The sequence below is a fragment of the Gordionus sp. m RMFG-2023 genome, chromosome 4 (genome assembly GCF_954871325.1).
Source record: "Gordionus sp. m RMFG-2023 chromosome 4, tfGorSpeb1-WG-v2, whole genome shotgun sequence".
NCBI lineage: Eukaryota > Metazoa > Nematomorpha > Gordioida > Chordodea > Parachordodidae > Gordionus > Gordionus sp. m RMFG-2023.
The window spans coordinates 11,886,741-11,913,874 of NC_088778.1; the positions used below are offsets into that span (position 1 = coordinate 11,886,741).

Sequence of the window (27,134 nt, forward strand, 5' to 3'; positions counted from 1 at the left end):
GCAAGATCCTGGAAGTAAATATATTATAACTTTTCTGATGTCATGTTTTTCGATAAAATATTAATAAACATCCTTGTAATGTAATTCTCACTTATAGTATAATGTTAAAAAAAAATTTGATCAATTTTAATTTTTATTATATAATATATTCGAAAATAAAATGTATAATATAATATAATATATTAAATTTAAAATATATTGGCAACACATCTGTCAATGGACGCTATTTTATAAATATTGATGTTAATGTATCATAATTTTGTTGGTAAAAACTAAATAATTTTTTAAAAAATTGAGTAAAATTAATCTAGTCTTAGTTTATTCAAAATGTTGTAAAATTTAAATTTGAAAAAAAATATTTAAATCTACATTTAAATGATGATTTAAAAAATTGACAAAAAAACAAATATAGTTTGCAAATTTTCTATCACTTTATATATGGTAGCATCAGAGAAATTATCATTCTTTTTGAACCGCATTTATTCGGTCGAATTATGGAAGAAAACAAAAGTATATTATTTTAAAATATGCTTGAACTTTTTTTCATAATATACAAAAATTATCAGGTGTTTTATGAAAAAAAATAGATATAAAAATTGCAATTTTATAAATAATATTAGTTTATATTTATCAAAGACCCGCGCTTCCAAATTTTAGACCCGATCCAGATTTTAAAAAAAATAATTTTCAAACCTAGCCCGGTTTTTTATTATTGATTCTTTTACGGCCTAACCCATTTTTGAGTTATTTTTGGTCTGTTTTGTAAATTGTTTCACAGGTAGATTGAAATTAGGCACAGTAAATGATTATGGCCCAACTCAAGGAAATTATTTTTAATCACATGACTGTCAGATTTGACATTTTATTAATAAATCATTTTTAATATACCTTAACCCTAACCCATATCTCTCAAACCTTTAATTAACCCTGCCTAGCCCATATCTATCGAACCTTTAAACTAGTTACTTGTTTAACTTTAAAAATATTTCATCCAATTAAAAAATAGTCGCAGGTATCTTGAATTGCATTATTATCGCAGTAAATGAATATGTCTCATTAATTAAAAAAAAATTTAAAAATATTAAATCGGATGCCTCACGTTAATTTTTTTGAAATAAATCTGTATTTGATCCGGACAGCAGTTCTCTGGTATTTTTTTATTATTATTTCATTTAAAAAAACTGTTTAAATACTGATACATTAAATTTTCAATATATCTTGATGAGATACAAAAAGGTAATAAATTTCCGATGAAATATTTTTAAAAAAATTGATAACTGCTAACATAAATTATATATTGTTTTCAATCATTAGCAACGAGCCACAGACTGATATTAAATCCCGGAGAGAAAAAGAGTACGATTTTATAAACCTAAACCGGGATTAAAAATATTAAAAAATAAGAAACCCAAGTGAATGCCGCATTTTTTACTCAAACTAAATAGCATTATTCAGAATAAATTTTTGAAGTCTGGCAACCTGCATAGTAACGAATTCAGGCTCATAGTCATACCCAGTAAAAGTGGCGCTCTTTCTATTAAGAATCATTATAAAATAAATGTATAAATGTATAAAAAAATGTATAAAAAAATTTGAATTTTTTGAGTATTTGAAATGTACATAAATTTATAAAAATTATTGATTAGAAATTGCCCAATTTATAATATATAGATTATATTTAAAAAATTCTAATGATAAATATATAGAATCATTAATATAAAATATTCTTAAGAAATATTGCAATGTATAAATATAGAAAGCGGCAAGGTATTTATTTACGAAAAAAGTATATATACAATCTCCTTTGTGATTGAAGTATTTTTTCAATGATTTCATCAGTATTGGCATCAAATCTCTGTGCATATATTTAGAAGGTCTAACCCATTTGATTTATAATTTATAAATATCTCATCAACATTTGACTGATTTTTTTAAGCTCTAAATACTTTCGGCGATTTTTATATCATTTTTTTAAAAGAGATTGCATAAAATACTGCTATTAATAAATTATTTGCTTATACATTCTAATGCAAAGAAAATATTGAGTTCAATAAAGCGTTTTCTTCTGAAGAGACAAGCAATTTTGCTCTTTCACTAAGAACTAGTGTTATTAAATGGCTCGTTTTAGCCGATTTTTAAAAACGGCTAACTCAATATTCCACCCAGAAAAATATTACCCAAACCTGAAGATTTTGCTCATAGAAGGAACAAAGGTCTATACATACATTTTTAAAATCTTGAGGCTTGGGAAATATTTTTTCGGGCTAAAATATTGAGTTAGCCGTTTTTAAAAATCGGCTCAAAACGAGCCGTTTAACAACACTATTAAGAACACTCATAATAGGTATTTAATTATATCATAAAATTAGTGATTACTTAAAGACAAAGATTTTTAAAATATTTTAATAATCTGCATTTTGGCCTTGAGAGGGGGGATTTGTCCCCTCTCCCCACCTCTGGTAAACGTCTGAGCAAATTTAATTATTGTGTTAATATCCATTTATAAATAATATCTCAATTAGTATTTATATATAATATTTACATAGTATATTTCGTTCTAATAAGGATCCAAAATAAATTTCTAATCTAGTTGTTATTATGTCAAATTTTATATATACACGACAATTCACCTATGACGTAGCGGGATATAAATCCATGAGGATTTGGAATCTCAATTTTAAATTATTTATTGAGAGCGATTTTTAAATTTAATCAAAATTGACCTGAAATGTTTTCGGGAATGTATAAACTACCCACTCTGTGGATTTTAATCAATTTACCGCATAGTTCTGAAGTTTCACATGCTCTTAATTTGTATTAAATATATTCTTTCGAATCCTCACGTATTTTATATTCAGTTACGAGATCATGAGTACTTACATTAACAAGATATAAATTAATTATCCATATTCTCGTCATTATCTTTATTTAATATAACTGTATAATCATTGGTGAGACATTATATTTTTAAAAATAATCAGTATTTTAGATTGAATGTAAATGACATATAATTTGATTTTATTTCTTTAAACTTTCATCAACATTATAAGGTAAAAATTTTATCCGATTTAAATTTTAGTGTGCTGTGGCGTGGTAGATGGTGTATATTTTTATAATTTCTCTTACTTCACTCTATGCCAATGTCATCCTCATCTTTAACTGACGAGTCGGCGTTCATAATATAATAGAGTTATAAAATAAAATGAATTGATTAGAATAAACAAATATTTTAGGTAGCTTATAGGAGGGGAAGTTGAGGGACTCCCAGCCAAAGACCTTCAAAAATTGGATGTTTATAAGAAATATTATTACATAGATGAAAAGTATCACCGATACTGTTAGATACAAAAAAATGTATAGTAATAATATTGTAAATTTGTATTTATTTTATAAATCGATCATTATTTATATTTTTTAAAAAAATATTTTTAAAAAAAATGAATTAGTGGAAGAGTTACCAATGTCAAATAGAAAAGAAATCTCCAGTTGCAGGTTTATATAATTAATTTACATTATCATAATGAAATCCTAGGTGATAAACTTAAAAGCCCGCCTTCTACCGTCCCGTGAAGATTTTTAAAACTGTTTTTCGGCTAGGCCTGTAAATCTTAAAATAATTTTATACAAATTGTCCTGTCCATAAGAATTTTTAATTAAGAAAAAGACAAAATTTGCTCAATTATAAACTTTAAAATATTTGCGAAAGGCCATGCGTAAAAATATTTCACACAAGTTGCTAGGCCCGGTTCCAAAATTATCTGGTCTTTCGGGCGTGGTCGCATATGGCAACCAATCACTTTCACGAGGTAAGTTTATTTATGGATCATATTTTACCGGTGAAAAAAATATTATATAGAATTTGTAAGCATATTTCACTTTGATTGTGAATCTAATTTTCTAACTATTTCGTTTCGTGTCTCGATTATTATTTACTTCGAATCAGTCAATATTAAGGCAAGTGATTTAGAAAACTGCCATTTCTATTTCATAGAAAAATACATATATTAATGGTTTATTTTCTTTTTCAATATAAAATGATAAGATGGAGTTGAAACCTTATAAAAATAATAAAGAATTTATTTACCTTTTATAATAATATTCTTATCTTTAAGAAAAAATATTATTTTTTTCTTTTACTAATTTCTCATCGTTTTTGCTTTGAATTAAAAAATTACACCAGAAACCTGCAGAAGTCGAATTATTTATTCTCGTTAGGATTTAATTTATTTTTTCTCTCTTTTTCAAGCTTGGCCAGCTTAAAAATATATATTTGTTTCCAGAGTTTTTTTTTGATACTTATGCTCCTGACCAATTTTTTTTCCTCATTCATAGTATGCCTTTATATTTTATTTTTCTTATGCAGCACATCTCTTTTTTTGTTTATCAAACTAAATCATTGTTTTTAAAAATTCCACTTTCGAAAGCATTTTAAAAAAAAATTGTTAACATTTCGATATTTTAGTTCGAGTAATTTTTGTCCAGTATCCTGTTTTCATTTAAATTTTGGTCCGGTGCCTTTTTGTGCAGCTTTTTATACGGGGTATTTTGGTTCGGGATATTTTTTTACAGGTCTTTTATATTTCTGTTTGATTATCAATCCAATGGAATACACCTTTATTTTTAAATTTTGCTTTGTTATTAATCCAAATTATTTTTTTGCTATAATATTTTACATTTAAAAAAAAAATCCCCAATTTTTCTTCCCAAATGAATGTTAAATTATTGAATGGGAAAGGATCTTAGATTAGTTCTAATAGCGTCACTAACTTATATTATTAAGGGATGCTAACATGATTTTATTTTCTTTGTAAAAAAAAGATGGCTCCGGTGAAAAATATTCTAATCTCAAATAAATTTGATTTGTCAGTGCCATGCTGAGCTATCGACGCCATTGATCTATTTTCTTATTTATTTTAACTTTTTAGTTAATATAAGATCTTGAAAATATTAAAAAGTATAAAAAACATCACCCTAACCCTTGTATATTATAAAATAAAAAATTTACCGAAATTCTCATATCCAGTAGACACCGTTTTAAATAAAAATTTAAATTCTAAATGTGCAAACAAATTCTAGTTTATAATAGAATCGTAAAAAAAAATAACTCAAAATAAAAATCATAGAAACAATTTGTTAGTTTGTTTCATTAAAAATATATATAAAATAATTATTATTGGTGGTAATTACATGCAACCAGTAAGCAACTACGTGTAATTTGTAATATGTTAAACTCCACCCCCTACATAATAACTTTCTGCGAGGGCTTGCATCAAGTAATGTCTTACACAATCACACAATGCAAACCCAAAAAACATATTTGAAAGAATGCAACTGGTACATTATATATTCAAAAATTTATTGAAAAATTGTCTCAAAATAAATTAATAATATGGTCAGACAGAAGAAACTTCTATCTTTCCCATTATAGCATAGTCCCAGGTGAACAACTGATAAGTTATAATTGGGTTTAACTAAACTGAAAATGCCTAGATAAACTACGAATGCCTAAATAAACTGCAAATGCTGAAGGTATAAATTATCTATGTGATATAAATTTTTACTTTCAAATTTAATATTAAAAAGATTGCAATATGATAAATTTTTGATTATAAATATTAAAAATATACATACTATATCTATAGAAAAAATATTTTAAAAATCAATATTTAAAAAGAAAGTTATTAAAAAAATAACTACTTAGGTTATGTTGGTGGGATGACCCATGTAAAATATACAGTTGGATCGGCAAATTTTGATCGATATTCTTGGTCGTATATAGAAAACCTCTTTTGGGTCACCTGTGATTAAACATAAGCTGTGCCCCATTGTTTTGAATAATTTTGGGGCGGCAAATGATCTACAGATCATTGTGTTTTCTGCTCTTATCTTGTAGTTGAAGAAAGGATCTAGAAAAACGATCGACACAAGTAGAGTTCCAAGCTAGCTTTGTTCTAGGGGACTAGGGTCATCCCATCGGGTTTGATTTTACTGCAAGAGCTGAGGGCTGAGGGTTTAATGTGGAAGAAATATTTATAGATCTCAATCTTCTATGAATGATCGGATTATGGCATAGTGCCTATGTATCTGCCTTTTGGAAAGCAACAGTGTAAAGAGTGGTAACCTGAACTAGACTATCGAATGTGTATCACAGAAGCAACATGATGTCGGTGTTATGATTTCGCAGCCTAATTAAAGACCGATAGCAATTCTAAGTTCTTTGTTAAATTGGAACTAGATATTATTTCTAACCATTCTTAACCTAGTTGGCATATAGCTGAGGCTATAATTATTTGATATGGCAAAGGAGTCGTATTGTTGGATTTTGCATATTCAGGGTTAGGTTTAGGTGAAGAAAGAGCAATAGATTTTAAACAGCGAGTCTTTTTGAAAATTTGGATATGAGCCGCTTGGAGCGTTTTTGCTCAAGAGGTCTAAAGCCGCGATATAATATAGATTAATAATATTCGAGGTGTGTAACGAAATTTAGACCGTAGTGTTGTTAAACGGCTCGTTTTGAGCCGATTTTTAAAAAGGGCTAACACAGAAAAATATTAAGCATCAAGATTTTGATCATAGAAGTAACAAATGTCTATACATATATTATCAAAATCTCGAGGCTTAGGCAATATTTTTCAGGCTAAAATATTGAGTTAGCCGTTTTTAAAATCGGCTTAAAACGTGCCATTTAACAACACTACACCGAGGATATAAAGGCTCAAACTCTTAAGGAAATAGGCGGATGGAGACCTATACCATCAAGCTTTGATGGAAGGGCAGCTTCTTATGAAATAAACAAGGAATTAAATAAAATTATTGGATATATTTGATAATGAAGTTCTTAAATCAAATAATAATTGGTTTAAATCCTATGCAGCAGAGCCTGGAATTTTCTAGGGGGGTTTGGGGAGGAGAGGTATTTTTTTTATATTGAATTATTTTTTTGGAACGTTACAAATTTATTAGAACGAATCATCATATAAAATTTATAGCCAATCATATTTTAAAAATTGACAATTATTTTTTTTTATATTTATAATTACTATTTGATTAAATAATAAAATGAACATTTCCCACATGTCCCAATTAATTTATGTTTTCTCACTGATAAGTAAAATAATTTTTAATCTCACATATGCCAAATACTATATTCTATGAATAAGCATTATAACTATGAGTAAGAAACTATTCTCATGAGGCAATATTCATTACATATTTTATGGTACATAGTTGTTGTAATCAACTTTACTAAACCTTTACGTAAACTGTGATTGTAATCAACTATTAAACATTTAAGTTAATTAAGAAATCAACTTTAGTATATATAATTTCATTTAAATGTTCACCACGACACAGTTGTTGTCATCCACTTTATTAACATTTATGTTAATTAAGAGAACAACTTTCGTATATACAATTTATGTTTAAATGTTATTTCAGTTACTTAAGCCATGTTCCTTCCCGATAATTTAAGTTAATTAAGACAACGATTTTTTTTTATATATAATAATAATTTCACATTCATATCCCCTTCTTTTAATGTGGTCATTGTGGAGGATCCCAGTGGTTTCGTTCTCGAACGCTATGCATCAATTTCGCACTTACATTTTATATTTGATTACCTTTTTCCCACTTTTTATTTTTATTATCGAATAAACGAGCCCATATAATATGTCCTACTAGAAAATTTCTAGCATTGCTTCTTGGTTTTAAATAAATCCAAGGGCACTCTGGTCCTTCGACCCAAAAATAATTTAGCAAGCATTACACTTTCGCAGTTCCTGGGATTATTATAATATAAAATGACCATTCAAACATCATCTTTTTCTTGTTTGACCTTTTTAATCTATTTTCACTAAGGCTGCCATCCTCTTAGCCTGGCCATTAGAGCTAGCAGGATATGGTGGAGCCAGCACATGTTTTTGTTATTTGCAACGAAGTACAAAAATGTCGAAAAATTTTAATTATAAAGGCCTGACCCTCATTAGACACAATAATTTTTGGAATCCCAAATTTGGCCCGCACTTTTTGTAATACATTGATGACAATCCTGGTCGTTAACCCATGAACTTCTTCATATTAATCCACTTAGAATATAAATCCACAATTAGAAAATACTTCTTTTTTTATCCAAATCAAAAAATCAATGTAAACAGTTTCCACGGTTAACTTGACTTTGACCACACACTGCCCACTTCTTTATGAGGCATGGAGGCACAGGTATTACATGGAACACATTTATTTGCAATTTTTTCGATTTCCATATTCAATCCAGGCCACCAAACATATTTACGCGATTACGATTTCATTTTATCTATGCCTTGATGACCGGCATGTAATAAATATAAAATCTTATCGCGCAATTTAAATGGTATTACAGCACGATTTCCATGCATTGTACAATCGCCCACATTTGGCAATTTTATATACAAATCAAGTCTGTTTTTCCAATTTTTTACACCTGTTAAACAACTTGTCTTTCAAGGTATTTAATTTAAGATTTTTCCAGGTAGGACCTCCTTTTAATATACAGGATAAAGTATGAATCACGCATCTTCACTATCCATAATTTTACTATCTGGGACAAAATATCCTTTCCCTCGCCTATATCTAATTTCCATTTGGAACTTCCCAACAGCAACAACGATATTGTAATCTCGGGGACCATTAATCTTTGTTATCTTTTTAAACAATTGCATCATTGGCTTATGAACTGTATAAATCACGAATTTTTTACCAATTAAATATTCACGACACTTGGTTAAGCCAGCAATAATATTTAACTTCAACAACCCACTGGTTTAATGTGACACGGAAATCGGCGAGCCTTAACTTTTCATTTGATTTCTTTACTGGAACCAATGGTGTAGCCCATTCACTATATTCCACCGGCATAATAATACCATTTTTGACCCAACGGTCTAACTCTTTATCAATTTCCTTCTTCCATCCGAAAGAAAATCGTCTGCATGCTAAAAAAATGGGTGAACATCCTCTTTCAATTTCACATCCACTTGATAATCAATGAGACATTCCATAGTGCCTTCAAATATTATACCTCATTAAAATAGATATGGCTTCACGAACTTTATTTGATTAATTAACTTTACAATTAAATATTTGATTTTCATTAATTTCAATATTATTTTTAGAGCAACACAGCTCAACTATTAATTCGTCGGAAGTTTCGCAAATATCAGAATTAATGAGGGGATTCACGCTCATAAATACATGTCTATTTCAAGAATTTTACTTCCGATGCTATCCTCAATTATTTTTCGTTCAGCATTATCTACTGCTAAATCACTATTTATTATAAAAATATCTTAAAAATTATTAGGAGATCCCAATTTGGCAATCCAATCCTACACCACAAGTTCAACATTTTTTTTCTACCACCCATAAATCAAGAATAAATGTTCTATCATTGGAACCACTCCCAATTTGGTTTTACCCAAACCCCAATTTCAGACCTATCAAATTGTCTCACACAACTAGGTTCTTGTTCGAGTGTGCCCTCAGGCCAATATTTATAACAATTTCCCCAATACATTATCGATATGCTTGCACCGGTATCAAATAACATTTCAATTTTTTTTATATCAATTTTCACATTAAAACGTGGGCATGAACACTGTCCATCCTCTTTAACAATCATTAGAATTTTATTTATTCTTATCAGAGCTGAATTGTATTTATTATATTTGAATTTTCACTTTCATTATAATTAATATTCATGGCCTAATTCTTCCCTAAATTTTGAGGCCTCTGAATATCACTAATCTTTTTATTATAAATCTTCAATGGATTCCCACCTTTTTTCCTACTATAATCCTTTTTTCAGATTATTGGTCAATTTAAAATTTTTTATCTCATCAAAATGACAATAAGAATTTTCAACCCTGCATCTTTTTATTCAAGTTAAAATTTGATTTACAACTATCATTTCCATGACAATTGTCTTTTTTATTAAATATATCCAAAGGATTTTTTACATCACTATATGTATTAAAAAATTTATTATTATAAATATATGGTCTCTCTACCTTTATATGATTTTCTCGCAAATCCTATAGTCACTGCAATCCCTTCATGGATTGAGCACAATTCAACGAGATGACCCATTTGTTCACATCTCAAGCACACGGGCACTATCTATATTATACATATCTATTTCACTTAGATTCAAGATAATAGGATTTTTTATATTTCGAACCATCGGTTTATCAATACTGGTGGCCTCTGCGGAAAACCATTTTTAAATTTACTTCCGAAGCAATTTCTTTTTATATGTCCTAAGAAGCGCATCGATGACAAATCGTATTATCTTTATCACTTCTTTGTGCAGTAAAATTTTCATTAATTTTTCGATCCCTAGAAAAACAAACATTTTTAGTATGACCTTTTCTGCAACAAATAGTACAGTTATCACTAACATTATTACCTTTATTTTTTATTATATACATTTCACTAGAAATATTTTTTAAATTCCTTTAATTTCCTTTATTTCTCGTAAAAAAAATTTAATCTTTTATCATTTTCCACTTGTTAAATTTCACTTGAATTATTGATTTTTTTTAACTACTATGGGTTCCTCAATTATAGACACAGGTATTTGTTTTATAATTTCTTTCAAAATTAATTTTAAACTGTAAGTTATCTCTCTCGGTACCACCGCATTTTTACAATTAAGCTGTACTTTACTTGTATTAGCCCTCATTCCAACTGGAAGGTTGTTCCCACGAGATTCTTTTAATTCTTTCAGAATTAAATTTTAAATATTTATAATATCCTCGGATATATTACCGATGTTTTCAGATGCACAGCCATGGTAATATTATCGAGATTATTCAACCGAGTTTCTGCGTACTTCGAGATAGGTCTTTATTCCTCGTAAAGAAGATAAGGTCCTCTAATTTATGCTTATACTAATTGATTGTTGCTAAAATATAAAGTTATTCTAACATATTTGGAAAAAAAACTCCAAAATGTATTTTAAAATATTCGATGCTTCCATGATATTTCTTGGTAACTACTAAAATTAATTTTTCATGTTTAGATTTAAATTCTGAAATATATTGGCCTTCAGATACATTTATATCCTCTGAGTAATAACTAAATATTTAATTGATTTATAGGTCATAATATTTATAAATTGAATAGAGTCATTTGATGAATCATAATTCATTGATTTGAGTCAAAAATATATCCAAAATGAAATAAAACGGATATTTTAAAGCAATATCAATTGAGTCCACGGTTTGTCTAATCAATGTTTAAGGTTTAAAATATTGTAAAAAAATTTACTTTAAATTTTCGTAAGAAAAGAAATATTAATTTTAACTTTTTGCAAAAATCTAAAAATCGAAGATGTGAACCCTTCAACAAAAAAAAAACAGGGCCCGAGTTCGTGTTTAGAGTTATTTTAAAAAATGGTTCAGGGTTTGGTGAGCATGAAGAAATATTGACTCAATATTAATATTATTTTTTATTCTACTCTATATACACATAATTTACTAGCAAAAAATTTAAAAATCCTTTATTTTACAATCATTTTATTTTTCATTAATACTAATCCAAGAAGTACTCATCAAACAAAATAACATCACAAAACTAAGCAAACTTTACATTTTTTATTTACATAATTGCTTATATTTCAATTAAATTTAAAAATTGAATATCTTGAAATATTGGCTTGATTTTATTTTATATCCCAATATTTTATTTTAAAATTGCATAAAAACAAAATAGCAACGTATTAAAATGGATGCAAAAAACTGAAAATTTTGAAAAATGCTGAGGAATACTTATTTTTCAACCTGGCATTAGCAGACGCACATCTACCCTTCAGAAAGCATGGGATATTCCCCTAAAGTCTCACTCCGTTGATTATCTCTTATCGAGTTATTCATTAGAACAATGTACCAGCCAAGCTATTCTGAATTCTAAATCAGGCTATGAATGGCTGTCAACTATCCCAAACAACAATCTCGGTCTTCTTATCACTAATGATGAACTTATAGCTATTTCGCTTCATCTTGGCTGCGATATATCGCTTCCTTCTAAATGTATTAATATTCTTTATCATCCTATTCCAAAGGCTACTATCCTTTGCATTGTAAATATTCTAAAGGCCTCCTTCTACGAGAACATTAATAATTTAATCTCTGAAGCTCTTAAAAGGGCCAGCATTCCGAATTCTAAGCCTAAAAATTCGCTTTTTAATAATAAATTTTCTTATAAACAAAAAAATTATAATTTTAAGAAATTTTTAAAATATTTTTTTGATACCTTGAACACAGCCCTGAACTTTTAAAAAGGGTTCTGATTCTGGTTCAACAAGAACATAGGGTTCAGGGTCGGAGTTCATAGCCTAGAATAGTTTACAATTAATAATTTTCTCCATTATTTTACTATAGGGGAGAGGGTGCTTGTTTTCTCTTCGGGGTTTCCCCCCGTTGGCTACGCGCCTGCTTTAATGTAATTGTTGTTGTATTTACAACTTAATAACATTTTATTATTGGGAATTCTTTATGAAACGGCACTACCCTTTAAACAAAAAACCTATTTCTTATGGCGACATGGAAGATCCAAGCAAGACTTCATGAACCATCCTATATGTGGCAGTTTATATATATTTGAACGATGATGGCAACGCCACTGGGGAACAAGCTAATCCCATAATATGGATTGGGTATCATAGTGGCAGGCAACCCCTGGCGGAGAAATTACCATTTGAATTTTAGAAAAAATTTAAATATGTTATACCATGCGCAACACATTTATGAGGTAATATTTATTTTTTGAAGATAAGGGCGCTTGACCCGTTAAAGTTTTATTAGAATACTCCAGAATCCGGAACAAACATTAAGGTTAGCTAAAACTAAATTAGAAGTTTGTCATAGACTGCAAACAATATTCAAGCTCATAACCCCATCCTAAGCCAAACTTAAATTCCAAGCCCAATTATTTTTATTACTATATTACACAACATGCGAATGAATGTGATATAACACGTGTTAAAAATGAATAAAAAAACTTACTACCAAAATAAAATATTTTTAATCTGTTAAGTTATAATATTTTAAATATTTTTGAATAGTATAATTATAAATAAAGACATTGTTGATTTTTAAGAGGAGAGAAAGGAGAAAACAAAACAAATAAAAGCGCTAATATATAAATTATCAAAATTATAGTAAATAATTACTAGACCAAGCAAGACTATTCAAAATAGGAAAAATAATGAAAAATGTAACCAAATTTATTATTATTTATTATTCTAATTTTTTTTTTAAATATTTTATTTTCACATTTTTCAATTTCCACGATAGAATTTATAGGTATTAATATAAAAAAAAATTAATTAATTTGGATATTTAAATTTATAAAAACATTGTAAATTTATAAAAAAATTAATGAAATATAAATTTATCGAAAATCGAATATAGAGTTAATGTTACATCTTTTTTTAAAGTAAATTATAGATAAAGTGATAACTTCCGGTTTAAAACTCGGTTTAGCAAGGTGGATATTTTGTATAAAATGAATAATATTTATATTATATAATAATATAATATGAAATTGAAATAATAGGATTTTCTTTTTATTCAAATCAAATTTCTGTAGTTATATAGAATCTGTCCCAGCTGTTCCCATCTAAATGATAGTTTTACTTATTGTTATCCATAATTTCGAAGATGATTACATAAAAAATAAAACCACCTTGGTTGGAGTTCGATTTTCCTTTAAATTGTATTAAAATTCATTTTTCTCGTATCATTACCTAAATTTAATCCTTTATAGATCATGAAATTGTCAAATTTACGCGAATAGCGACTTCCAAGCAAAAATTAAGTAAGAGCCTCAATATCAAAAAATCAACTATTAAGAAATCGGACCTATTACACATATCAACAGAAAATATTCTAGGAATCCAACGACTAGGTTTCTACTAATTGTTATTGCATATGTTCAAATGATGCATTTAAAAAACATATTTTATTAATTCAATACAAATCACAAGCTTACTGGCAGAGACCTTCATGGGCCTTAATTTTTTGACCAAGCCCAGCCCATGCCCGCAGTTAAAAAATTTTTTAGGCCCAAGCCCGGCCCATATCTAATGTTAAAAAAAATTCCCAAGCCCATCATAAGTTTCAAAAAAATTTTCCAGCCGACATATCCAAAAATTTAATTATTTTTTATTTAATGAAAATAAACAATATTTAAATAATATATTTAGGCAATCATTTTGTTTACAAAACTGAAATTTATTATTAGAATAAAAAAAAGCAATATTTCTTTAAATTAGCAACTGTTTTAAATTTAAATTTAATAATTTTAAACCCAAAGCCCATTTTAACATTAGGCACACAGATTAAAAAATATTTTTAAAACAATGGACGGGTGAGTATTTTTCGTACGAAATGAGCAGAACAGACTTATTTATTAAAAATCATTTTTTTATTTCATAAAAAAATTTAAAATTACCTTTTTTTGGTTTCTAAATAATTTTTTTATATTTTCATGGAGCTAGAGCCCCTGCCCCCACCCCTACGGTGACGCTACTGTTTATTGCATATTTTATACGTTTATAAATAAAAATCTAAGCCTTATTAAAATAATTTTTTAAACATTGGGCTAGGGCGAATTAAACAAATATTTTAGGTAAATAGTCGGGGTAGGTGAATTTTAAAAAAAAATTAGAATTTTTTTAAACAATGGGCAGACAGACCTCTAATCTCACCATTACATTAAAGAAGAAACAATTTGATGAACTAATCAACCATTTATTACAATTTTTAATTATATTTTAAAAAAATTACAAATATCTTGCAAAATTGTTGGTCCAGTTCACTATATTTTTCAAAAATATCTGCCCGACCCTATATGTGGTGTATTCACCTCATAACCTTACACTGACATGGGATGTTTTTTTGCCCGAACAGGATTTGGCTCGGCCCAAATTTTTAAAATTACTTTATGTGGAATAATTTTTGAGGTATTTTACTAATTGTTTCAAAGGGAAATTGATAGTATGAGTAATGAATGAATATTAAACGCTTTATATAAAATTTTCCAATTGATTATTTGATGTAATTTAAATTTATTTTTGATCGGCCCTGCTCGAGTTTATAATTTTTTTAGACCCAGCCCTAAATAATACTACTTTTCGGGTTGGGCCTGCAGGTCTCTGATAATTTTTTTAAAATCTATTATTTTACGGCCCATAAAAATTATGGTGAGAAAAACTTTCTAGCCCCCCCACCCCCCTTCTTCACACACACATACAAAAATCTTGTATACGCCAATAGATTTTAATATTATATAAATTGAAATGGCCTAAATCTAATATATTTTCTTTCGGGCAAAAAGCCTTTTATTAAATAACTTATAAATTTAAAAAAACATTTTTATGTAACAACAAAACCCTATTTTAAAAAACTTTCATATTAAAGATCTGTCAGCTACTCGGCTAGGAAATTTATAGTAAATTGATAAACAGAAATAAATAGAAAGTATTTTTCTGAACATTCCTTTACTAAAACATTAAACTCGGTCATCAAGGAAGTAGCATTATTCGAGGTATTTCCCATGACATACCAGCTTATCTTCTAAAAATGTCTGAATATTGTGTTTTTTTTCTAAAGATATTCTCCTAAAATATTTTAAAGAGATTTCGATTCACCTACTTCCAAGTAAGAGCTTAACATCCCTCCCCTAAAGCCAATCCAAACTACTTCCTACATCCTTCAATTTCAATGTAGAAAGTGCATCATACCCCCCCCCCCTCACTGTGGTAGAAGTCCTTGATTCCGAAAGTTCTGATAATGGTATTTTGAACAATATACATAAAAATTAACAGTGTATAGGATTTCGTTTTTCCTATAAATTTTAAGAGAGACCTGGTTCCTCGATTTTTCCCGGTTCTGATACTAGTTCCTAGATTTATTTTACATTTTGCTTTTTATATTAAAAGGCCTACTAAATGATTAAGAAAAAAAATCCTGTTATTAAAATATTATAATTTTTTTTATATTTATTGAATTCATATTAGAATCATGTTTTTCATTCCATGGTAAAACCAAGATAGTATGCTTGTTAATCAAAAAGGCTAATTTTGATATTTCGTATTTATATATCTCTTTTCCCTGCCTAGACTCGATTGATTTCTGGGTAAGTGACATGTCTCGTCAAATACCTCCAGGTATTTATACAATAATAAATTATTTATGTAAAGAAATAAAATTGTGCCTAAGTTTTTGTTTTTATAATTATAGCTGTCAAGCTTGAACATTAGGTGTATTTTCCCAGTTTAAAACAGTTTGCTAAATATCTTTGATTGGAGGAAAAACTAGTATAGTTATTTTTAAAGCTCTATAAATATAATCATTTTCATATATAATTTTCAATATTTTTATGTCATCTGATAATTTACCAGATTCTTAGAAATTTAGGTCTTTAAGTCATTTCTTATGCTCCATGCTAAAGATCAATTTATACTTATACCGCTATTCATTTAAATTATTTTAAGAAAGAATCTTTGAAATCAACATATTACACTCGCCCGCGAGAAGTAAGGTAAAAATAGGCCCCGCTAAACTGCATTTATTTAATGGGCAATTTTGCTTGGTGGCAAATTATCCCTTACCAAATATCATGAGTCAATGGAATATCGTCGATATCAAAAGGTTTGGTCAATTAGCCAATAAATTTTGCTTTGAGACCTCGCACACTAACGAAAAACGAAACAAATGTAAATAAATCATACTTTATTTTTATAACTTGGAAATACAATAAAACTCCCATCTTACTCAATAGGAGCATATTTATAAAACGATAAGAATTTAAAATATGATTTTGGCAGGAATGAATTAATCTAAAGTGGTCACCATGAAATGATGATTAGAACACTTTATTGATGTTTTATTTTGTATATATTTTTTAAAATATCATTAATTAAGATTTGACACAGATAAATGATAAATCTTTTATAACGTTGTCTAGAGCCCTGAAAATTCCATTTTCTGCCCAGCTCGAAATATTTAATTTAAAAAAACATAGATTAAAGCATAATTTTATGAAGTTAAGTAAAGAAGAAAATCACACTTTGCTTTGTCCTTATCACAAATAAATTATAATTATCATTTTATTTCCATAAAACAAGAGTTTCAGAATTTCTTTTATATTTTTCGAGCTCGCCAAATTTTTTATTTTTTAAAAATAATTTCGAATTTTTAGGGCCAAGTTTCGGGCTGATTTGCAGAATTCCATCTATATTCGTATTTTTAAGTTGGGCTTTATGACATTGTTTTTTTAAAAAAAATTCTACAATTTTAAATAAAAAAATATATTTAAAAAAATATTTTAGCGGGTATTTATATATTGAATTCTGTCGAAGATGTTAAAAAAATTGAGATTGCGTTTAAAGAAGCCAACGAGTTTAAATTGAAGAAAAATGTTCTTTTCAGCGAAAAAGGTTCAAGAACACCATTTAGTTGTTAATAAATAAATATCTGTATTATTATGAGGGCCTAGATTATAATCGTTTGGCATAATAAATATTTTCTTTAAAAATGGTTAGGGTTAGGATAAAATGATGAATTATTATTATTGAAAATGGCGATTTAATTAATATCATATTACTATTTTTTAAGATGGTATATAATCATGCTATTATTTCCCCTAAAGAGCTATTTAAAAAATGAAATTTTATCTCGAAAAAATTATAAAATATTATTTCACAATTTTTCAAAATTTGAGGTGCTCTAAATTCTGAGGAGACTTGAGCCATTTTTTTCCCTTCTTTAAATATACCATTGTATGTTGTTCCAATAAATGCCAAAGAGATAAACCTAGAAAGTGTAAAGGGCTTCCCTTATAATAAGGTATTCGGTGGTTTTTTTAAAGGTTACAGGGAGGCCCAGCCCTTATAAAAAGTTTGGAGTGTTTTTAATTTTTTTTAAAAAAAAATGAGCCCTCAACTACACCCCAGTTGTAAAAAATAGCTTTCAAATTTAATATCCTACTTTTATATCATAATTATATAAAATACATTTTCTAGGTTGTTTGTGAGTCATGTATAAATAATTATTTTTATAAGTTTATTTTTTATATATAATATTCTTCAAATGTATATTAATTAGTTATTAAATTTAATATTTAAAATATAAAAGAAATGTTACATATTTACTAATTTTAAACAAAATATCCATAAATCTCTATTTTTAGACCTGATAAAACTTTATGAGACTATCGATTCAACATTCCTTCAAAGACCTTTTATCAATCATTTTTCTAGTAGACAAAATATAAATTCAATCAATAATAACAAGGTTGATTATGACTTAAACTACAATACTGATTTACCTCCTCCTATGCCAATTTTTGATATAGACGAAAAACTAAGGTTGAACCAATGCCATGTTTACAGTCGCATTAACCAATCTCGGAAAAATTCTCTACCGCTTAAGTCATGTCGCGAATACTCAACTTTGCCAAAGTTAAAACGTAATTACCTCCACAATGGTGATAGGTTTAATTTCCCTAAGAATTTGAATCTTGAAAACAAGCCCTATAGAGCTTATGATAATTCAAAAACCGGCCCTTATCACTTTAAAGATTCAAATTATGAAAAATCTATAATTAGTGAACAATTAAATGGTAATCTATCTCATTATTCCTTAAGTCTTAAGGAGCAGGTTTCACAATTCTAATATTTTGTTGATTTCCATCTTTGCCAATAAATAAGATTTTTTTGAGTAATTTACGTTATTTTTGAATACCATGTAAGTGGAGGTTAAATGAAAGGCAGATAAAACCAAAATAAAGTCTTGGGGTTTCAGCGAACATAATATGCAAATGACATACTTTTCATTTTAATTATTAAGATAGGAACCGAGCCTATAAATATTAAGAGAAATGGTTATTCGAATTCTTTTATGATCGACAAGAAATTCCATCAAAATTCAATGCTAAATATAGTTCGACCGAGTCCTGAAGGGTGCCCTTCAATAACTTATGATAGTTTCGATTTTGAACATTCAAATTACTTTTATGAAGTACCAAGTAAATTGCAAACCAATAAAATTAACAATTCTATATCAAATTTGAATGATAATTTAAATGATTCCTATTTCCAAAATGGGGCTGATTCAGGCTTGGACTTGTATTACCAAAGGATAAAGAATGACGGTGCAAAAAAAAAATCGAAGCTTAAAAATATTTTTAACTCTAAAGAGGATGGCTTATATTCAAATCCTCCAAGTTTAAGCGGAAAATTTAGTGAGTCTGTGTATGTCGAAATGAATAATGGCCATGATATTTATTTAAAGAATATTTATCGGTACGAAAAAGAATGTAATGATAATTTTAATGATTACGTAGAAATGGGTAATTTAAAGAGTGAAGATGACATTGTAAAATCTAATCCGAAAAACATAGTAAAGAAAAATATCATTTCCACGACCGACGAAAATGATTTTATAAATTTAAATAATTTTCTTAAACACAAAGAAGGAGATGAAAAATGTTCCCGGGCTTGCAAATGTTATGACTGTTGTCAATATTGGGAAAAACTACCCTTAAGGCCTTTTATGCCCTACAATTTTCATTCAACTATGAAGAAGGATTACGACCCCGATGAATATTATGATAGAATCAAAAAATTGTATGATGAGAAATTCGTAAGCTCAAACTTAATGTGTGATAAGGATAGTAGTTATAACAAATCCAAGGTAGCATCCAACCTCAAAAACTATTTTAATAATTTTGTCAATATCTCCGATATTTCTACGAAAAACCTTGATCTGCCCCGGAAAAAAATGACCAAAAACCTTCACCTTAGAACTTCCTATTATAGTTCCAGCGATTCAAATTTATTGGATTATAAATGTAATCATCGCAACAAAAATCTATGCAAATTAGACGAAGAACTTGCCACGACGAACATATCTAAAATCAAAAAAATATTTAAACCTCCATTTGTACTCCAAATATTTTATAGGATCAATAATGGTTTGGTCACAGATTGGAAACGGGATTTTACTATTCGTAGGAAAAACTCGCTAGACAACCACAATACCTATAACAAATACAATACGATTGATAAAATGAATGTTGCATCGTCTAAATGTAGGACAAGGTTTGATCAAGATTTTAATATCATCCCAGCTTGCAACTATGAAAACGGCAGAACAGAATAGGTCCAGTTCTTTTTCAAATACTAAAAAATAATTCAAATATAATTGTGCACCAACTAATCTCATCCTTCCATATTTATCAAATCAGTATATATTTTGTAATATGTTCCGTGCAATTTAGCATTTTTTAATTTTAGATAAAATTTTATGGCAATAAAATAAATTGTCAATAAAGATTTTAACTGTATATTATTTATGAAATTCTAAGGTAAAATAAAAAATCATTTATAAGCCCTGCATTGTCTACATAGCAGGGAGGTAGGAGCCATATGCCTCCAAATTTATTTCAGGGGTTGGTTCTAGTGTTGCGTAATCGGCTAATTTTAGCCGACTACAAAACGGCTTAGCCAAGATTTTAGGTGAAAAAAATGGGCTAAGCCTAATTAGTCTTAGTTTAAAAATTGGCTAAGCCTAATTAGGGTTAGATATGAAATCGGGGAAAACGTAATTAATGAAAAATTCTGCATCTGCTAATCTTCCGTCAGTGTTCCGTAAGATATGCTTAGCATTAATTATTTATTTATTTTTAATGTTAATATTTTATTATTATCAACAAATAAACATATTTATATGATATAATAGTTTTTATTTAAATTATTATATTACAAGTTGATAGCCCGTCAAGAATGACAGGGAATCAGAATTTTCTTCTTTTCAATGATGAATAAATAATAAATTTTACCTTTATTGATTGATGAATCAGAAATTTTTCTATCTTATGATCATCCAATAATTAAGATATTTTACATGGAAACAATAATAAAAAAAGATAAAAATGTACTGTTGAAAATTTAACTTCAATTGCCTATGAGATATCCTTAAAAAATTTTTAATATATATGTATTAATTATGCAAATTGTAGAAGAAGGCAATAAAACAGGACCTTTTATGGTAACAATTTTTAAATTTTCCATGAAATCAGAAAAAAAATCATAGCATTAAAAAATATAATCAAAATAAGAAATTTATTTAGATCTTTGTTTTTTTTATAAGGACAGACTTGTAACCAGTTTATATTATGAAAAATAAAAAGACTATAAAAATTTACTGTAAAAAATTTAACTTCCATTGCCTATGAGATATCCTTTAAAAAACTTGTTTAATATATACATATGTATTAATTATGTAAAATTGTAGTGTAATATTTATATAAGATTGTGTAAAAAAATCTATAATATACCAGTTAGTTCTAGTATCTATATATATGATGATGTATAAGATGGTAATGGTTTTATGGTAATGGAAGATGAATGAATGTTTGATATGATTAGATGGTGATTTTTATTGGACGAATATTTTTTAAAAGAATATTAAAAATTTTTAAAAAAAGAATACCTATTTAATAGTTTGAATTTTAAAGTAGCTATGAACTTTGAATCGTATCTTCTATTTGATTAATTTTCCCAAATTTAGAAAAGAATTTATTTTGCCAGATTAAGAAAAAAAAATCTTTGCTGGGATTCGAACCTAAGTCAATCAGATTTGTAAGAGACGCTCTTGCCAATTGGGCTACAGACACTTTTCAAATAACGATTTTTAAATATATATTAGAAATTGTGAAAGTGTGACTTTTATATATATTATTATAGAATAGATGAAATGAAAATAGATTTATTTATTAGATGTTTTTTTAATAAAAAAATGAATGTTATTATAATATTATTTTTGTTACAATTCATTAGTGATTTTCATGCTCAAAATTTTAAGCAAAAAATATTTTTTGAATTAAGATTTTTGAACATATTTTGATTTGATTAGAATTTTAAATCTTCTTTGTAAATAAATCTTTTTTGAGGAATTCTTTTGTGAATTTTATTATAAATAAACAATCTTTTAGGTGAAATATTTTATAATTTTTTTTTATCATTTATGTAAAATTATCTATATTTTTAAGTATATTAAAGGAGGTGATTTTTTCTTAATTTTATTTTGAATATTTATATTAAACTTTTATATGATATTTTTAAGGATAATATTTTAATGTGACAATTGTCATATCGTTATTTTTTAAAATTTTTGGAATTTGCACAAGGGTACAAATATAATTTATTGTAAAGATGTTTTTTTTGACCTCTCACAGGCCCTCACCTTTTGAGACAACAACTGCTCTCCCACCCTTAGCCGTCTCGCTTCCAGTACCCAAAAAGACTGAGATGCTCCTCTGATCGCCCGTTCCGTTGAATATCTTATTTTGAACAGGCCCTTTGAGGAAAATCCCAATAATTTGGTACTAAATGCAAACTCTGGCTACGAATGGTTGGAAGCCATCCCCAGCGCCAATCTTGGCCTCTTCATGACTGGCGAACAGCTACGTATATCTATAGCCATCCGCCTCGGCTGTAATGTCGTAGTTCCCTCCATCTGCATCGACTGTGGTTAGCCCATTGAATCGAAGGCTTATCATCCCTTGCACTGCAAGTTCTCCCGTGGACGACAACCTCGTCATAAATCTACCAGTAACATTTTACTAGCCGCCCTCAAAAAAGTTAATATCCCATCTACCCTCGAACCAGTGGGTCTTTCAAACGAATACGCCATACGCCCGGGTGGTATTTCTCTCATACCCTGGTCTAATGGTCTTCCGCTAACATGGGATTACACTTGCGTTGATTTTGCAGCCAAGTCTAACCTCTCATTTTCTGCTATCGAAAAGGCAGAAATCCTTAAAAAAAATAAATGCCCTGGCCTCACCAACACTATGTTCATTCCTATCGTTACCAATACCCTAGGCATGTTTGGAAACGAGGTCCTCAATTTCATTAAAATCATAGGAAAAAAATGAGACAGATCTCAGGGGACCCCAATGAAGGATTTTACCTTCGCCAGCAGATTTCTCTGGAAATTTGCCGGTCTAATTTTTTAAGTATTCACTCTTCTCTTGGATGATATATACCCCCCTTTTTTTAAATATATATATATTTTTTTATAGTCCTTTTTAATGTCTTCATAGATTATATATATATTATATATATATATAGTATTTTTTTTATATTTAATTTTTAATATATCCATTTTAATATATATTTTTTAATCCTCTGTAATTTAATGATTATGAATAAATATTGTAAAGATGTTGAATTATAAATTCAATGAAGATGTTCCTTGGAAAAATGACAATTATCATAATCGGCATTTTTAAACATTAAATTTTTTTTGATGCTAATGGGCAAAAATATGTATTTTTAACTTGTAAATTAAAATTTCAATTAAGATGGATCATATAAAAGTTACAATTGTCATAATTGTTATTTTTAAAGTTTTTTGAATTTTTTTGACGCAAATGGTCAAAAATATAGTTTGTTAAACATGTTAAATTAAAAATTTAATGAAGATGTATCATAGATATGTGGAAATTATCATAATAGGTATTTTTAAAATTTTTTTGATGCAAATGGGTAAAAATATAGATTGTAAACATGTTAAATTAAAATTTCATGAAAATATAGCTTAGAAAAGTGGCAATTGTCATAATCGTTATTTTTAAAGTTTTTTGAATTTTTTAACGCAAATGGGTTAAATATAGATTGTAATCTATTTTTACCATATGTTTATAAAATTCAAAATCAACAAAAATTATAGGATGTTAATTGTATCATATCATTGATAAATAATATTCATGTGGTTTTTAAGTTCGTTTCATAAAAATCTTACCCTGAATTCACACTCAGACGATTTCGCTGTGAGTATACAAAAATTTTTGCTAACTGTGAATGCAGGGTTATACATTTTAATAGATGTAGAATTAAAATTGATTAATTAAAGATTTAAGATTGTGAATCCATATCTAAAAAGTTTAGAATTTAACCTTTTTCAGGAAATTTTAATTTAACATGTTAACAATATATATTTTAACCCATTTACGTCAAATAACTTTAAAAATAACGATTATGACAATTGACACTTTTCTATGCTACATCTTCATGAAATTTTAATTTAACAGGTTTACAATCTATATTTTTACCCATTTGCGTCAAAAAACTTTAAAAATAAAGATTATGATAATTGTCACTTATCTATGGTAACTAAATTTTTAATTTAACATATTTAAAATCTATATTTTTATCCATTAAGCGTCAATAAAATTCAAAAAACTTTAAAAATAACAATTATGACAATTGTCACTTATCTATGGTTTATCTACATCAAATTTTATTTTAACATGTTAGCAATTTATATTTTTGCCCATTTATGTCAAAAAAATATAATATGTTTAAAAATACAGATTATAATAATTGTCATTTTTCCATGGAACATCTTCATTGAATTTATCATTTAACCTTTACAATATAAATTATGTTTTTACCCTTTTGTGCCAAAAATCTTAAAAAATAAAGAATATTACAATTGTCACATATAAATATTTTTAAAAAATTATTTAGAAAAAATTACCTTTTTAATATACTTAAAAAATAGATAATTTTACAAAAATGATAAAAAAAATATAAAAGATTGTTTATTTATATAATAAAATTTACAAAAGAATTCCTCAAAAAATATATTTACAAAGAAGATTTAAAATTCTTATCAAATCAAAATATGTTGAAATATCTTTTTGAATTTCAAAAAATATTTTTTGCTTAAAATTTTAGGCATGAAAATACTAAGTGAGGATTTTCCGAAAAAAATCTTATTATAAAAGTATTTTTTGGTCTATTCAGTATTGTTCCACCTATAATGAAGCTATTGAAAAGATTATACGTTTCGTTTATTAAATTTTGTTTTATCATAATTTCTTTTGTACTTCTGTATTTTTCTTTCTAAAAATAATATTACAATAGCAGCATGTCATTTTTTTTATATTAAAAAACATCAAATAAACAAATTTCATTTCATAATATAATAATATAAATAAAAAATATTAAATATGTTTTTTTGTTAATAATAATAAAATATTAACATTATTAAATATATATAAAATAAATTATTTTACTAAAAGAATTAAATAATAATTAATACTAGACATATCTTATGGAACGCTGACGAACGATTTCCCGATGTAGAATTTTTGACTAGTTTAGTTTTAGCCGATTTTTAGGCTATGCCTAATTAGGTTTAGCCGATTTTTAGACTATAAGCCTAATTAATTAGGTATAACCGATTTTTAGGCTAAGCCTAATTAGGCTTAGGCATAGTTTTTAGCCGATTACGCAACACTAGTTTGCTTTTATAAAAGAGGAGGTGCCTACGAAGTACAAAATATTTTAGGGTATAGATAAAGCTAGGAGCCTTCAATTTTTTCTTCCTCACGAAGACGCCAAAGGTGAGTGAGGGTTAGTAGATGAAATTTGTTTCTTTGGTCTCATGAAAAGCCTTATTAAGTGAGTTATATTGTAAACACACTAGTGAGCTAAAAAAATATTGCCTAAGGCTCCAGATTTCGCTAATAAATGTCTAAACCTTTGTGCTATCTATGAGCAAAATCTTCAGGCTTGGGTAATATTTTTCTGAATAAAATATTGAGTTAGCCGTTTTTAAAAATCGGCTCAAATCGAGCCATTTAACAACACTAGTCAGATCCAACCCGAATTTATTTAAATATAGAAATTGATATTTAAATCAATTCTCATAAACAAATAAAAAAATATTTGCTCCTTCTCTAGTGCAAAAATTTTTAAATATATTTATTTTATTTTAAAATTTAAAACCGATCCTATTTCTTATAAACAGGACAGATCCAAAGCCCGAAAATATTTTAAAATAATAAGAATAGATATTTTATAAAATATCAATTATTTTGGGAAATATAATATAAACACTATAATATAGATAATTTAAATGACAATTTTAGGCTGGATAAAAAAAAGACAAGGAAATGAATTTAAAGCGATAATGCAAAAAATAAGAATAAGCAAAAAAATATATTCTAGATCCAGAAACCTTATCAATTGATTCGACATTATCTTTAAACATTATGTTCATTTTTCGTTTTTTCCTCAGTTATTAATAATCGTTTTTGGTACTATTTTAAAAATTAAAATGTACCAATAATATCTGGAGATGTTTATTGGCAGTTAATGATATTTAACACACGATTAAGGTGAATATTGCCATGAAATTATTACGTATGTTTAGCATGGTTATTAAAGTAGCGTGCTACTTTTTTTTGTAGCGATAGTAGTGCACTACTTCAAAAAATATCCATGACTGTAGCGCGCTTATTTTTTGAGACAGGTTCAATTAAATATAAATAAATATTAAATATAAAAACGAAAATTGATCCATGATTTCATAAAATTAGAATTATCTTTTATATTTATTTAATTCAGAGACCTGCAGGCCGGGCCGTATTTTAAATTTTTAAAATATACCCGGGCCGGGCCTGAAAATTTTTTTTTAAAAAACCCGGGCCGTATTTTTTTAAAAATTTTTACAACATGAATTATTATATTCGTCAATTAGATATGGTTATTATGATTATATATAGTTATGATTAATATAATGTTTGGTGAAAGTTAACAGTAGCTAACACTCATAGTATCTATTACATAATAAAATTATAGTTTTCCTGCCATGGAATAAATACGCAAAGGATTAAATACATTATTATATAATTAATGTTATATTTTTTATTAAAAATATCATTTTTATTTTTTTTTATAAATACATAGTATATTCTCAAAATTTTATTTACACAAATTTTTTATAATATCATAATATACTAAATATCTGTTTAGAATAAAAAAAAAAATTTAGTGTTGTTAAACGGCTCGTTTTGAGTCGATTTTTAAAAACGGCTAACTGTGTTTTATCCAAAAAAATATTATGCAAGCCTAAAAATTTTGCTCATAGAAGGAGCAAAGGTCTAGACATATAGTATCGAAATTTCGAGGCTTAGTCAATATTTTTCTGGCGAAAATATTGATTTAGCTGTTTTTAAAAATCGGCTCAAAACGAGCCGTTTAACAACATTAGCTAATATACTTGCTTATTAAA

General features: G+C 27.3%; 1 protein-coding gene across 1 annotated transcript; it reads left to right on the top strand.

The window, feature by feature from the left end:
* Positions 1-13,855: 13,855 nt before the first annotated feature.
* Positions 13,856-20,246, top strand: LOC135928371 (uncharacterized). The gene is made up of 6 exons (XM_065464827.1): positions 13,856-13,944; positions 16,058-16,207; positions 16,535-16,756; positions 17,372-17,479; positions 18,232-18,701; positions 18,891-20,246. Exons 2-6 carry the CDS (start codon positions 16,186-16,188, stop codon positions 20,202-20,204), a joined length of 2,136 nt encoding a protein of 711 aa, XP_065320899.1. The 5' UTR covers positions 13,856-13,944; positions 16,058-16,185; the 3' UTR covers positions 20,205-20,246.
* Positions 20,247-27,134: the final 6,888 nt, after the last annotated feature.